At 38.6% G+C, this 14582-nt stretch overlaps 1 protein-coding gene across 5 annotated transcripts in view; it reads right to left on the bottom strand.

Annotated features, from left to right (window-relative positions):
* The window catches only part of galnt9 (polypeptide N-acetylgalactosaminyltransferase 9), an 88064-nt gene that overhangs the window by 24274 nt on the left and 49208 nt on the right, over positions 1-14582 (bottom strand). For 3 of the 5 annotated variants that reach the window (XM_077521287.1, XM_077521289.1, XM_077521292.1), the window contains exons 7-11: positions 12801-12986; positions 10534-10671; positions 7721-7816; positions 5356-5523; positions 3271-3370 (exon numbers count right to left, since the gene is read on the bottom strand). In XM_077521287.1, coding sequence (XP_077377413.1) covers positions 3271-3370; positions 5356-5523; positions 7721-7816; positions 10534-10671; positions 12801-12986 — 688 coding nt within the window. Of the gene's footprint in view, positions 1-600; positions 693-2542; positions 3371-5355; positions 5524-7720; positions 7817-10533; positions 10672-12800; positions 12987-14582 lie in introns of those variants that run through there. The other 2 variants (XM_077521288.1, XM_077521291.1) reach the window with 2 other exon arrangements.

Raw genomic sequence — 14582 nt, 5'->3', positions numbered from 1 at the left:
ATGCCAGTTATTATTTTGGAAACGTGTCGTTATTTTACGCAGAGGACAACAATAACCATGTCTTTTAATTTGAAGTGATGAACCATAACTTAAACAAGGTTGAGCGTCTTTTTAGATCACTGATTTTCACTGAAATTTTAGACAGGTTTGATCATTCAACCATAATAAAATGGAAATGACCTGTGTTAATATTGTTTTATACAAACTCCGTTTGACTTTACTTGACTGACAAACTGCTCCCAGCGCGGTCCACGTTTCAACTGTTGAAGGCCGTCCGATCACAACGGACGGACGGACGGACGGACGGACGGGAGGGTTCTGGCAACCCGTGTAAAACTGCAGGCAAAATTTATTGCACCGATGACTCAGCAGCCTTCTCCCAACGAGGCCCATCATGGACACAGACTGTGAGAACACTTTGCAAGACTTGAGTATAGAGAAAAAAAATGGGGCATATGGGGATGCTGCGGCTGTTGGGAACATAAACAGAGCCAGTGAAATTGTTGTACTTTTTACAAATTTGTGTGATTTGAGAGCAAAAGAGTTTCTTCAGATCAAGGTGACATTTTTCTGTGAGCAAAATACGTATGTTGCACTCACAGAGCAGCTGTTCGACGCCATCGATGACACAGCAAAGTGGCCATGTGTCTCTGTCGATCCTTTCGTTGCAAAAAAATCCGTATTGCGGCCACCTTTAACCATTCAAACAGGAAGAGACGTTCGCATTAGGCTCAGAAATACACGGCAAAGAAATTTTCCACAATTTTGAAAACAATGTGTGGTCTGAACGTACCCATTTGCTCATCCGTCCCAGCTGACATTTGACGAGAGGTGGGGTACACAAACAATTGGTGGTCTTCAATTATCCTGCAATTTTTGTTTTTCGGTATGCGGAAGGTACTTGATTTAGTTTTAGCCAGTTTTACCCAGAGCTTTGCATTAAATAAGAGTAAATGTCCCCAAAACAGGAAACAGGTGTGAGTCGTACCAACATGTCGGCTTTGGATCATTTCAATTTTGCCGCCAATACATTATGCTTCTCTGTACAAACTGACAACCCCCCACCTACGATTCACCCCCTAAGTTTATTGTCGTACCAACCACGCATGTGACAAAATGTGTCAACAAAGGATCTTCCTATTGTGCTAATATGCTATACAGTAGTACAAATTTAAATGGTCTTTGGTCACATACTGTAAGTTAAAAAAAACATTGGAGCAAATGTATTACCTGTGGAATCTTGGTCACATTAACTCATTTACTTCCAATAACGTATAAATACGTTTTTTTTTAAATGTTCTAAGTGTCCCAAAGACGTATTTATACGTTTGTTTGTTTTTTAAATGCTAAAGCATACAGAAGGCTTTGATGCAGCCTTGGTTGCAGAAATGGTAGTTATTACACAAACGGCCAGCAGGTGGCAGCAGAGCAAAGGAGATCAACCAGGGCCGTCTAGAAAAAAAGCTCAATTACTTACAGTTTTAAATAGATTTGTGAAAACTGATTAAACTTAGCTCTCTTCTAATGCTAATTGCTGCAAAACGGAAACAGATAGAAACATACTTTTTTTTTTCCTGATGAAAGAAGAGACTTTAATCTTTCTTTTGATAGGTTCCATGCTTGTATAGCAATAGAACACAATATTCTGTGGGCCTTGCAAAATCAGTCAAAATCCAGTAAAACAGCCGGGAGCGAACGGGATTGCGAAATGTGAAAATGGCGGCGAGTGAATGAGTTAATCATTATTTTGAATACAGACCCATTTTCTATTGTGAGTTGCACTATAATTTACAGCAGACTGCAGCAAATGTACACACTGTAACTGCTTCTGAAAGTATCTTGTAAATAAAGTTAGTGGCTCACTAAAGTCCTATCTTGGCAGACCCAGACATGATGCATCTCACATTTTGGGAAACAAAAAAAAAAAAAAGTGTCCAAGGAGATCCATCACTCGTCGCCGTCAGCGCATTCGGAGACTTTGAGCCAACACGGGATAGTTGAAGTCGAAATTGGAACGAGTGGCTGAAGAAGTGCCATTTCTCAGATGAGCTTTCCGAGGATGCCAACCTTTTTGAAAATCGGATAAAGATTCAGAAATATCTTGAATGTTTTGGGGACGACTCTCACAACTTGAAACCTCAGTTGCATTCGCCGAGATGCCGACAAACGGATGCACTAATAAATGGAAAGTAGGTTGGGGCTTATGCAAATGGAAGTCCTACAGGCATGAGCTGTCATTTAAAATAAAGCGATTAAAAAAAAAATAAAAAAAATAAAATAAATAAATAAATAAAAAAAATAAAAAAAATTTAAATAAAGCGATTCATCAAACATATGCGAGTTGTTCAAAGAAATTGGGCCAGTACGCATGTGTCAGAAATCCGAGTATGATTGTTGCGTATACGCGCAACAACGCCATGCTGGAATAACCTCTCGAATCACCCTGATCGTGTATTTACATTTTTCATTGATAAATATAAGAAAAAAAAAAAATCTGTAACAAAAAGTAAGTCAGCTTGAGTAAAGTGGAAGTGAGACATGATCATAAAAGTGATTTTTAATATCCTATCAGTTTAAATCTTTCACTCTTACAGTATATTACTCTATTTTTTTCTTGATTTATACAATGCGTCAGATATTAATTTACAAATAGTTTGTACATGCTTTAGGGACTCACATTCCCGGGTCAGTTGAAGCAAATAATGATAAAAAGGCACACAATTGCTCAATCCCACTGTGAGCAAAACTGCTTAAACAAAATAAGGTTTTGTTGTCGTTTGTGTCACTGCATTTGCCCCTCGATGAGACGATAACAACCTCCTTATTATATATTAAACCAGGGGTAGCGCGATGTCAGAAGCAATTTTTCAGAATGTCAGAATAATCATTTAACGCGGTAAATTACAATTTACAACTCTTGATACGATTTGAATCACTCAGATTGCTCTCATCAAAACAATACGCGCTTGTACACGCTCGCGTTCGTCCACAGAGATGAAATGGATAGATTTACAGTAGAAATCAAATCAAATTGAAGTCATTTTACACCTCTTTATACACGTCAGAAAAGTTGGGCTTCCTCAAAGTGCAGTCACAGCGAAGTGTAGGAGTTGGAAAGCCCAACAGCGTCGTGGCGTCACACCACATCTTACGATTTCCAACCGTGACTTGAAAACAACCACACACAAAAAAAAAAAAAAGTCTCAGAGGTTTCCCCATGGCTTTAGTGTCTGGGATGTTTAATCCAGTTTCGTATGATCCACTTCTGACCTGAGCATCTCTGCACCACCAGACGAAGGCCAAAGTTGGCATCTTTCGACATTTCCACTTCTAAGCAGCGGCCGGTGTCCCTGCTGATGATTGGACCGTTCTGTGGGTAGGGGGGGAAAAGTCCAATAAGACACCTGGCGGACTCAAAAACATATTTCAAGATCCTGCTAGTTGCTACGTCTACAGAAAAGATCATTGTACAAAAAATATTTGGTATTTTCTAGGGGTGTTAAAAAAATCGATTCGGCGATATATCGCGATACTACATCGCGCGATTCTCGAATCGATTCAATAATAGGCAAAATCGAATTTTTTTTTTTTTTATTTTTTTTTTTTTTTTTTTTTTTTTTTTTTAGGATTCACACCTTAAGCATGGAAGAATGTTATATGAACGGAACATTAAGCCTTAATATTTTATTTTAATGCTGTTTAAACATGAAACAGATTACAACCTCTATAAGACTGAAATTTCAGATAAATAAATAATACATTTTCATATAAATCTTACACTCTACAAGCTTACTGATTAGTATTTTCTAAATTTGAATGAAAAAAAATCGCAACAATCGACTTAGAAATTCGTATCGGGATTAATCGGTATCGAATCGAATCGTGACCTGTGAATCGTGATACGAATCGAATCGTCAGGTACTAGGCAATTCACACCCCTAGTATTTTCCATAGGCATTGTAGAACAAAATAATGACGGCTCAGACATGCAAACGACGACTTTTATTCTGTACTGATTGTCACCTAGTTAGCAAATCAGTTTTGCCAAGATAATTTGTGTCAGATTACAAAAAATACATTTTACTGTTGTCGTGAAATTTCTGGGAATTTACGGGTTCATAACTCTCCGCATAATAGGACGATTTGTCAAGATCATTTGAGTAAACCAAATAAAAAAAAGTGACAACATTATCTGTAGTTGTTTATCACAATGATGCAACTTTTTTTTTTTTTTTTGGGAGAAAATTACTGCATCCAAACTATCCTTCCTCTGACCACAGTTTGTCCAAAGTGGACACACTCGTTCCACAGTTATGAAGAAAACACATTCAAAAGCAATTTTCAAATTCTTCATCAAAGATTGCAAATTTAAATGTTTGAGCGCAAACATCTGAGGCCGTTATGTTTACACTTGTCAAATATGGTTTGGTTAAAAACTCTGGCGCACATGCTCTGATGTTGCGTTTCGTTTAGTCGACTGAACAAGCGCAATGAGACCACCTGTTCATATACAGTTGCAAGTGAAATCTCCAGATTTCTTCAGCTCAAGCACTGCATGGACCAATGACATGGAACAGCATCGGGAAATCAACATCGGAATATATTTGAGCCTTTTTGTTGATGGCTCAGCTGATAAAAATAACGCCATATAAAATAATAACGAGACGAGACTTCAGCGTTTTTAGTTTGAAAGTTCGAGATTCATGAGAGGTGCAGGATCCTATCTATGCTTATCTATCATCCTAGCCAAGGTTCACCCCGAAAGGAAGACCAATCAATAAATCGCTGTGCGATTGTAGTTACGACACAGATAGGGAACATTACCAATACCTTTTAATTGTATTTGATTTGAACTGATTATTTTTTTTAACTCATTCGCTCCCAAAAACGTGTAAATACGTTTTTTTATGTTTTAGGTGTCCCAAAGACGTATTTATACGTTTTTTTGTTTTGTTTTTAGGCTTTGATGCAGCCTCTCAACTGCAAAGAACGGTTGCAGAAATGGTATTTATTACACAAACGGCCAGCAGGTGGCAGCAGAGCAAAGGAGATCAACCAGGGCCATGTATAAAAAAAAGCTAAATTACTTACAATTTTAAATAGTTTTGTGAAAACTGATGAAACTTAGCTCTCTTCTAATGCTAATTACAATATTCTGTGGGCCTTGCAAAATCAAGCGAACGGGATTGCGAAATGTGAAAATGGCTGCCAGTGAATGAGTTAAGGAAACCAAAGTTTACTTAAGACAGCCAACTTATCTTCAAAGTCCTTTTCAGACGCCACCAGCAACAAATTCACTGATCACGCAACATTGCTTTTCTTATTTACTTTTTTTTTTTTTTTTTTTTTTTTTACCTGTGTGAAATCCCAAAGCCGCTGGGAAATCCTGGCGACAGCTTCGCATTTTTTCAAACTGGCAACGCGTCCTCTGCCGTCATCAACAAGGCATTTAGTGTCCGGCAGGAAGGTGGTCGACCCCAGGGGTCCGAGCTGTAGAACTCCATCAGTCGAGTAGCGGGCAAGCTGCAACCAAAAGATAAGAAGTGTGTTTCATTTCAAGTTCACGGATGTTTTTTTTTTTTTTTTTTTTTTTACCAGGCACTGCGGTGGCAAAACGCAATTGTCGGTATTAAGAAATGCTGGTTAGAAAAGAGGGTTAAAAGAGATGCGATGACGGAGACATTAACAAACAGTTAGGAAATGAAAGCGGTTGCTGGTGGGCTCAAACATCCATTTTCTTTGTTTATGGTGTGCTGGTGGTCATAATATACAGCGCGGCGCATGATTATAGCGCCGAGGCGTTCATCTTTTAGTTCATGATTATGTCGTACGACACAAAAGTGAAGCAGGAGGAGTCTAAATCATTTTCACTTTATTTGCGGTTGTGATCAAAAGTTTGCATACACTTGTAAAGAACATCATGTCATGGCTCTCTTGAGTTACCAGTTATTTCTGCAACTCTGGTGTTTTCTGATAGAGTGATTGGAACAGATACTTCTTTGTCATAAAAAACAAAACAAAAAAAACATTCATAAAGTTTGGTTTATTTTTTTATAATTTCTTTTTTTTCCTGTTTTTTTTTTAACAGGACTTTTTTGCCAGCGTTTTCTGAAGACTTTTTTTTGTTTGTAAACTAAGTAACAATTTTTTTTTTTTTTTTTTTGTCAAGGGGCCCCTCAGAGTGTAGTCAGGGGCCACCAGTTGCCCATCCCTTATCGGCAACATCACACGTTGGCTACATCACTGGAAAAACATGATCCCTCAGTCCATCCTATAACAGGCTCATCGATAATGCAACGTTTCTATTCTGCAAGGATGCAGCAGACGTTGCGTTTGTTATTTAGAGGAGCGACCGACCCTTCATGGAAAATGATATGCCAACAATACAAAAAGCAGGCAGCTCTCTCTCTCTCTCTCTCTCCAATGTGAAAGTTAACGCAGCCGCGTTGCAAGATTCGCAGGGCTGATATTTGGCGTCTCCTTGGACAAAGTCGAGTTGTAGTGCTGCCGAATGGCCTGCGTCGGTGTTGCAGCATGTGAGGATGAGATATTTACTGCTAGTTAATCCAATCAAGTGTTCTTCCCCAAAGGGCCAAACAAAACATTTAAGGGCATTTGTGGAGTACAACTTTAATGTCACTCCAGGTTCGTTGTAGGCGGTTGTGGGCAATTCACAAGGATGACGATGAGTCAATCATCTCGGGACATGTCATGCTGTGAACTAGCGTCAATTTGTCTCGTGGGTGGTCGCCTAAAGGTCTGCATTACAGTCGGCTTGCTTCTATACAAATTCCTGCTGGAATGGTAAATTGTTCGTGCCACGACTGGGTGCATAAATAACACCATATAATTCCCCGAATACCGCTTTAATATTTCACTCCGGTCGCCTTTTATGCACTAATGAATTCAAAATGAGACAATAACAAATAATTAATGTGAGGCAATTAACCTGTGTCTCTGCAATGCGCAACGCTTCGTTGCCGTTCTGAGATCATGAGAGGTTCCGAGCTGTTCTTGGGTCAACTTCATCCGTATCTTAATTAGCTCATTAGCAGCACAACTGTTGTTGTGAGATGCAGTGTAGGTCCGGCGCCGTAACGTACATTTACGGCAAGCTGTTTATTGCAAACATTTTTTATTTTTTTTTTTGAACGGGGCTTGACATTCAACAAGAGCTGTGGATCTGCATTTGGCTTGTCCAAGTGGAACTTTAAGCTCTCTGAGCATGAACAACCTATTTAAGAGGATGTCAGGAAGAAAAGGTTTTTTTTTATTTTTTTTATTTTTTTAAACTGACGACTGCTTTTGGGTGAAAATAAATGACAGTGTCTCACTTATGACAAAGTAGGGCTGGGTATTGCCGCCAACCTCACGATACGATACGTATCGCGATACCAATGTATTTTTTTTTTTTTATCTGTTTTTACGTTTTGTAGCAATTAGCATTAGAATTAGCCAAGTTTCATCATTACTCACAAACCTGTTGAAAATCCTGGGGGAAAAAAAAGAGCTTGTTGCAACATGGACCTGGTTGATCTCTTATACTTTGCTGCCACCTGCTGGCCGTTCGCGAATCTTCAACGAATCCTGTCAGGAGCACGCGTTCACTACCTTCGCCAATTCTCGCAAATGTTCGCGTGTAATGTCGACCAGTGTAACTGTTATAGCATCGTTGACAAAACATGGCAATGAGTACACCATTGTTAGATATGGATCTGACCTGCGAGGACATGCCATGGCAGGGATAGAGGATTGCTTTGTCATCATCCTCAGAGCCCTGATCCAGACAGTAGCCGCTTGCTTTGCTGTTCCTCACCTGACAGACACAATAGGGGGCAAAACGTTTCATTCATTCAAACATTAGCAACGAGGGGATCATGAACATAAAATTCAATCTCCTTTGAAGGCCTGCAGAAAACCTGACATAACATAAATAGCATTGTGAAATACTTTCATGTTAACTTCTAGGGATGTAACGATATCCAAACATCACGATACGATGTTATCACGTTATGAAGGCCACGATACAATAATCATGATATTGAGGTGAGGTTGGCAATATAAAAAAAAATGTCACAATATTGTAAAAAAAAAAATAAAATAAATAAAACTCATACTAAAAAAAAATATTGTACTTATACAGCAATGAAAAATATAAAAATAATAATAAATTACTCCACATATTGACTCAGTTCACAAGCATATTACGTTCCCATTCATCTGAGCATTAGCGTGGATTTTAAACGTATAAGGGCCAAAACATGCCTAGTGAAAATTAAACTGCACTAAAACACTTGCCACCAGAAGGTGCTAGTACTGCACAAATGGAAATCAACCTGACTTTGTTTTAACAGATGTGCTGCTTGTAATATCGTGACATGACGACGATATATTGTGGGAGACGGAATATCGCGATATCACGATATTGCCGGTACCGTTACATCTCTATTAACTTTCTTTATAATAACCGCATCTATCCTGTGACTCATTTCGTGATTCTTTCACCTCGCCCTCTTTCAGTTGTTGTTTAAGTTTCCTCTTTAGTAGCTAAAGTTTGTGAAGTTTTACAAATGTTTTTGTAGATGTTTGAGTACATTTTACTATTTCAAATTCCCGTCCCTGTCTGATTGAAATATTCAAACATCTGAAAAAGAAAGCAAATTAATTGCCTGTGCTAATCAGCATGTCCTGCCAATTAAATCCATCGTGTATGTTTCACCCCAAGGCAATAATTTGCTCTCCATCAGGTGATGATGGGATATTCTCATGCAGCGACCGCTCCTCGTCTTTGCCCGTTCGTCCTGATCCCAGATGGCGCCGCGCATCCAGCATGAGCTCTTGTTGCGTGTGATGTGAATGAATATGGCTTCATTTCCCGGTTGTGACATGCCTGTCGTGCGCAGTAGTCGGGAAGGTTCCGGCCCGATGGTTTTGGTGAGCGTCGCAGAACACGCCGCTTTGACAGATGAGACTCAATTCGACCGCGGCGGTTTTGTGACAACACAACGGAGACTCAGAATGTCAACAACATATGTGAAATAAAAGAAACATGTTTGGCTGATTTGTGAGAGTCCAGCAGTATTGACAAGAATGACAATTGAGTGTTTCATTTTTATGTCTTTGGGCATGCAAATTCATAGTAATAATGGTTTTTTATTATTATTATTATTATTATTATACACACAATTATGTACTGCAAACTTTTTCATTTGAGGGCCACATGCAGAAAATCAGAAGGACGCAAGGGCCACATAATGTTATGAAGAGAAATTGTGTTTAGTCCTAAAAATTGTACAAATAATTTATTTGTGCTTTTGCATATTTAGAAAAATGCAACAGTATATAAACCATTTTATTTGTAATATGGCAGTATGGTTATTAAGAGTAAGACTAAAACAAAGTACATTTTTGCTATAATTATAGTTTTAGTTAGTTTTGTAAACATAAAATGTAATTTAATTTCAGCTAGTTTTCGTTTTTTAAAAAGCATTTTCGTTTTTATTTTATTTCGTTAAAGGGATACTTTACTTATTTAGCCATTTTTGGCAGTCAAACATGAATATTTTGCCTATAATAAATTTGATATTTTCATTACTTTTCACGTACAAGTAGTACCTTTAAAAACACATTTTGCAACTTGCTGTCGACTGAAAATGACATCACAAGGGCTCAGGTAACCAATCACAGCTCAGCTTGCGAATGTCACATGACCAAACCTAGAAAACAGGTGCAAGTTGCAAAATGTGTTTTTAAAAGGTACTAAGTGTACGTGAAAAATAATGAAAGTATCAAATTAATTATATTATAATTATATTAACTTTTTATTGCTATAATGGGATAAATAAGTGAAGTATCCCTTTAACGAAATTGTTTTTTGAATTTTAGTTTTCATTATTTTGTTAGTTTTAGTGAACTAAAATGAGTCAAATGCCATTTTTAGCATATGTCGCGGGCCACTAAAAAAAATGGATGGTGGGCTGCAAATGGCCCCCGGGCCGTAGTTTGATGTACCGTGTTTGCGTTTGCAAATAGCGTCAGATGAAAAGGTCAGAAATCCTATTTTTGCTCCTCCAAATTTGCTCAGAGTGCAACTGAGGCCGGGACAATCTAATTGCAATAAAAGACTAATACGGGTTTGATTGTGTATCATTGTGAAAATATGACATATAATCCTGCTACTTGTACGGTACATTAAACAAGCTATAATTCATGTACTGTCAGGGGGAGTAGTAGTAGTTTTTAATGAGTTAGGGAAAGCCTTGAACTGTGATGGCGTCTGCTTATCTGGACTCGTCAGAATGTGTTTCAACACTTTTTAAAAAGACTGCGATATTAATTATGTCCGTGGAGGTTTGCTGTGGACAAATGTTTATCAGTAATGAGCACTCCACGCATACTTTTCCCACCAATTAATTTTCTGTCGTATTAGCCAAAGGTCTGTTGAAAAAAAAAAAAAGCACACCAGTTGGAATTACAGATGATAAAAGTCGTATTGTTTGATGAGCCGAGTTGTACACGTAATCTTCTTCTCACCTCGCCGTACGTGATGGTGTTGTTGTAGATCCGCATCTCGGGGTAGACGTGGTCAAGGTACCAGCGAAAACTTCGACACTGCAATCTTTTCCGCAGGGCCAAGCGCTCGGAGACGTCTCCAAAATCAACGCCCGGGTTCTGTCAACGGATGTTCATAAGCGTTTGCATTCAGATCAATTTCTTCTTTAATTATGCAGTTAAGACAAAACCGCTTGTGGCAAAGTATCAAGGGTTTAAGCATACTGCATCCATGTGAAAATGGCAACAACATCACATATATCAAACCTCTCCCCTCGATGTGGAGTTGGCCAGCGAATGACAAGGCCACTACATAGCTCCACCCCCCGTGACTCCTGTCAAAATGCACTTGAGCAAGGCACCTAATCCGATTAACATGACTGCGGCATCTCTCCTTGCATGGTAAAATGGTACTGCATTTTATACATGTATAGCACTTTTCCACCTTACAAGGCCCTCAAAGCGCTTGATATTCGACTGCTCATTCACAATCTGTGTGTTTGGATATTTGCACAAGTTGTGTGACCCAGAAGCGATTTTTTTATTTTTTTTATTTTTTTTAAATCTGGCTCGTGGTCATGCACTGATCTGTATATATTACTTATAAACGATAACTTATGATACACGGCTTATTCGCCTCCTGATGACGAAGCAGCAGGAGCAACTCAGAGTTCAGTACCTTGCTCGAGGATACTGCCACGTGGTCACAATGGCATGATATTGAAGCCGCAACCTCTGAGTTGGGTGACGACGAGGGATGTATCTAAACATCACGATGCGACATTATCACGACATGAAGGTCACAATACGATAATTATCACGATATTGTGGTAAGATTCGCGATATAAAGGTCACAGTATTGTAAAAAAAAAAATAAAAAATTGAGCTCATACTAAAAAAAAAAAGAAAAAAGAAAAAGGAAAATTGTGCTTTTGTACATTATAGCAATGAAAAATATAAAAATATAAAATACTATATATACAAAATATATAAATATAAGATGTATATTGAGGCACTTATTTGCTAATGCAAGCACACGTTTTATGTTCCCCATCTGACCATTAGCGTGGATTTTAAACTTAGAAGGGCCAAAATATGCCTTGTGAAAATGAAACTGCACTAAAAAACAAAAAAACAACTAACCACCAGAGGGTGCTAGAACTGCACAAATGAAAATCAACCTGACTTTTTTTTTTTTTTTTTTTAACAGATGTGCTGCTTTTAATATCGTGACATGACGACGACGATATATTGCGGCAGCTTTAATATCGCGATATCACGATATGGCCGTTATCGTTACATCCCCAGTGACGACCACTCGACCACTAATCCACGCTGCCCCCTGCATGCTTATACAGTCTGTGTGTGGTCTGCTTCTCATTGCGGTGTGCAAAAAAATACCACACCTTCTCTATCAGTTATTCACGTTTTGCCTTGGTTTGTTGTTAAAATCCGTGGACACATCTCTGTGTTGAGTAATATCATACCACATATCACGTTATTCTGTCAGTAGCAACTGCAATTACATAGTACCGGTTTTATTTATTTTTTGGTAGCTGTGCTGCGACAATAACAAATGCATTCCATTTCGGGCAAGCCGTAGTTGTGATTCATAAAGGCCTCCTGCACCAGCGCAGTCGTGCTCACAGCGGGAAACTTAGTCGATAACGGCAGTGTAAGATCGTGCGTGTGGCGGTTTTGAGAAGATGGGATAGTCGCAGTGCTACTACTGTAGCGCATATACAATGAGTCGCTTAGTAGCATTTAACGTCACTGTGTTTGTAATGACGGCACAGAAGGGAAGTGGTGCAGTTGTATATCGTGCCCTTCTTCCTTTAACGATTATTAGTTTTTTCCAAACAGCGTTTTTTTTTTGTTTTTTTGTTGGCCAGTGCTCAGAGGTGTTTGTTGATGTCCTTCACTGACTATCATCCTATCGTGCACGGCTGAATGGCACCAATTAGGATTCAATATGAACCTTTTTAATTGATGCTAGCAGTTTGTTTTTCCGCAGCCAATCTCGAAAGACGATTGAAAGCAATTGAGCTAATTGATGTGTTTGAAAATAAACTGATTAGACATGAGGCCTCTCTGCGAGACGGTCTTTGCACCGCCTTCATTCCGCCGCCAATGTGAAGGTCAAATTGAACTTTGAAATTGTATTGCCTTGCCTGCTGGGAGCAGCTCCGCATGCCTGGATGCGGAAAAGGTAAATGGAGCCATGAAGACGTGGAGACAGCGACGCTTACATTCATGGGAATGTTCCAAGCCATGTAGACGTGAGATTTGTATTCGTCCATCCACACTTCGGCTGCTCGCAGGGCGTTGCGTTTGGCGTAGTAATCAATGTCGTTGTTGTAGGGCTTTTTGGTGCGCTCGATGTGGGCCACCCTTGCGCACGGCAGGACTTCCATACTGCCGCCGCATTGCCACACCTAGAAAAGAACAAAAATGAGAGTTGAGATTATATACGTAACAGGAATGTATTGCATACTGGCTGCCTTACCGTCAAGAGAGTTCTAATCAAGTCACTTATAACGTACATTTGTTTAGTGTAAATGATGTATTGCATGTGAAAAATCAGCAAAATATAATTTCAATTATGGTTGTAAAACATTAGTCAGCAGTTATTGAACAATGATTCAACTATCACAGGTCTTCATGTAGTGTTTTCGACCTTAGCAATAATGTTTGTAAGGGCCAATGACGATGGAAGCCCATTCCCGCCAGTAAAAAAAAAAAAAAAAAAAAACGCCAGTGATTTATTTTTTTTCTCTTTTTTACACGTTCGTACGTACGACGGCGTATTGACGGTGTAAGAAAAAAAAAAAAATCTCACTGCCAGATTCTCGTTCTAACGTGTAGAAAAATAAATAAATAAATAAATAAAATAAAATTCCACTGGCGGTTTCTGACGGCGGGAAAAAAAAAAAATGGATTTTTTTTTTTTTTTTAACGTTAGAACGAGAATCCGCCAGTGATTTTTATTTATTTATTTATTTTATTTTATTTTTTTTACACGTTTGAACGTACGACGGCGTATTGCCGGTGTTAAAAATAAATAAATAAATACAAAAAATACAAAAAAAATACAAAAATAAAATTCTCACTGGCGGATTCTCGTTCTAACGTGTAAAAAAAAAAATCCACTGTTATAAAAATAAATAAATAAATAAAAATTCTCACTGGCGGATTCTCGTTCTAACGCGTAAAAAAAAAAAAAAAAAAAAAAAAAAAAATCTCATTGCCGGATTCTCATTCTAACGTGTACAAAAAAACAAAAACAAAAAAATTCCACTGGCGGTTTAAAAGAAAAAAATAGATTCCCCCCCCCCCCCTTTTTTTTTTTTTTTTTTTAATATACTACTGGCGGGAATGGGCTTCCATAAATGACTGACAGGGGCCAAAGAAAATAGTAGTGTATTTTCAATTTGCAGTATTGATGTGGGAACAAGTGTTGCTCCACATGGGACGTTGCCCTTCCTGCTGTCCTTGCACAGCCACCAAGCCGATTAAACAATCAACCATGTCATATATCAGGGCTCAGAAAGCCAAAAATGATTCCATCAACGAACCGAAATGATGTATCTTCTCCCAGTCGGTAGATGCTAAAATTACTACTTCTTGCAGAACTGAATCAACAATTACTCTCAGGGCTTTCACATGACAGAAAATCCCCCAATCTCCTCCAGACCAGAATTCACTAATATCAGAATTCTGTCTGCTTGGCACGGGAGCTGATAAAGTGTATAAATCCTGGCAATAATACGTCATCGTGGGAAGTATCCATCACACAGAGAGTACTGACGGGATAGCAAAATGAAGGATGTTGTGACACTCGGGTCAACACACTCAAGGTGACAATACTGAGGCAGGCGGCCATGAGGATATAAAACAATCTTTTCTCAGGAGTGCAGCACGAGATAAGAATTGTAAAAAAAAAAAAAAAGCGCAACAGCAAATCGTCCATTCATGAAGGAGATGGAAATGTGTCTCGGCCGGTCTCATTTCGATCCACGAGCTCCCACAGA

Source organism: Festucalex cinctus, chromosome 5 (genome assembly GCF_051991245.1).
Source record: "Festucalex cinctus isolate MCC-2025b chromosome 5, RoL_Fcin_1.0, whole genome shotgun sequence".
NCBI classification, from domain to species: domain Eukaryota; kingdom Metazoa; phylum Chordata; class Actinopteri; order Syngnathiformes; family Syngnathidae; genus Festucalex; species Festucalex cinctus.
This window is presented reverse-complemented; position numbering and strand designations above follow the sequence as displayed.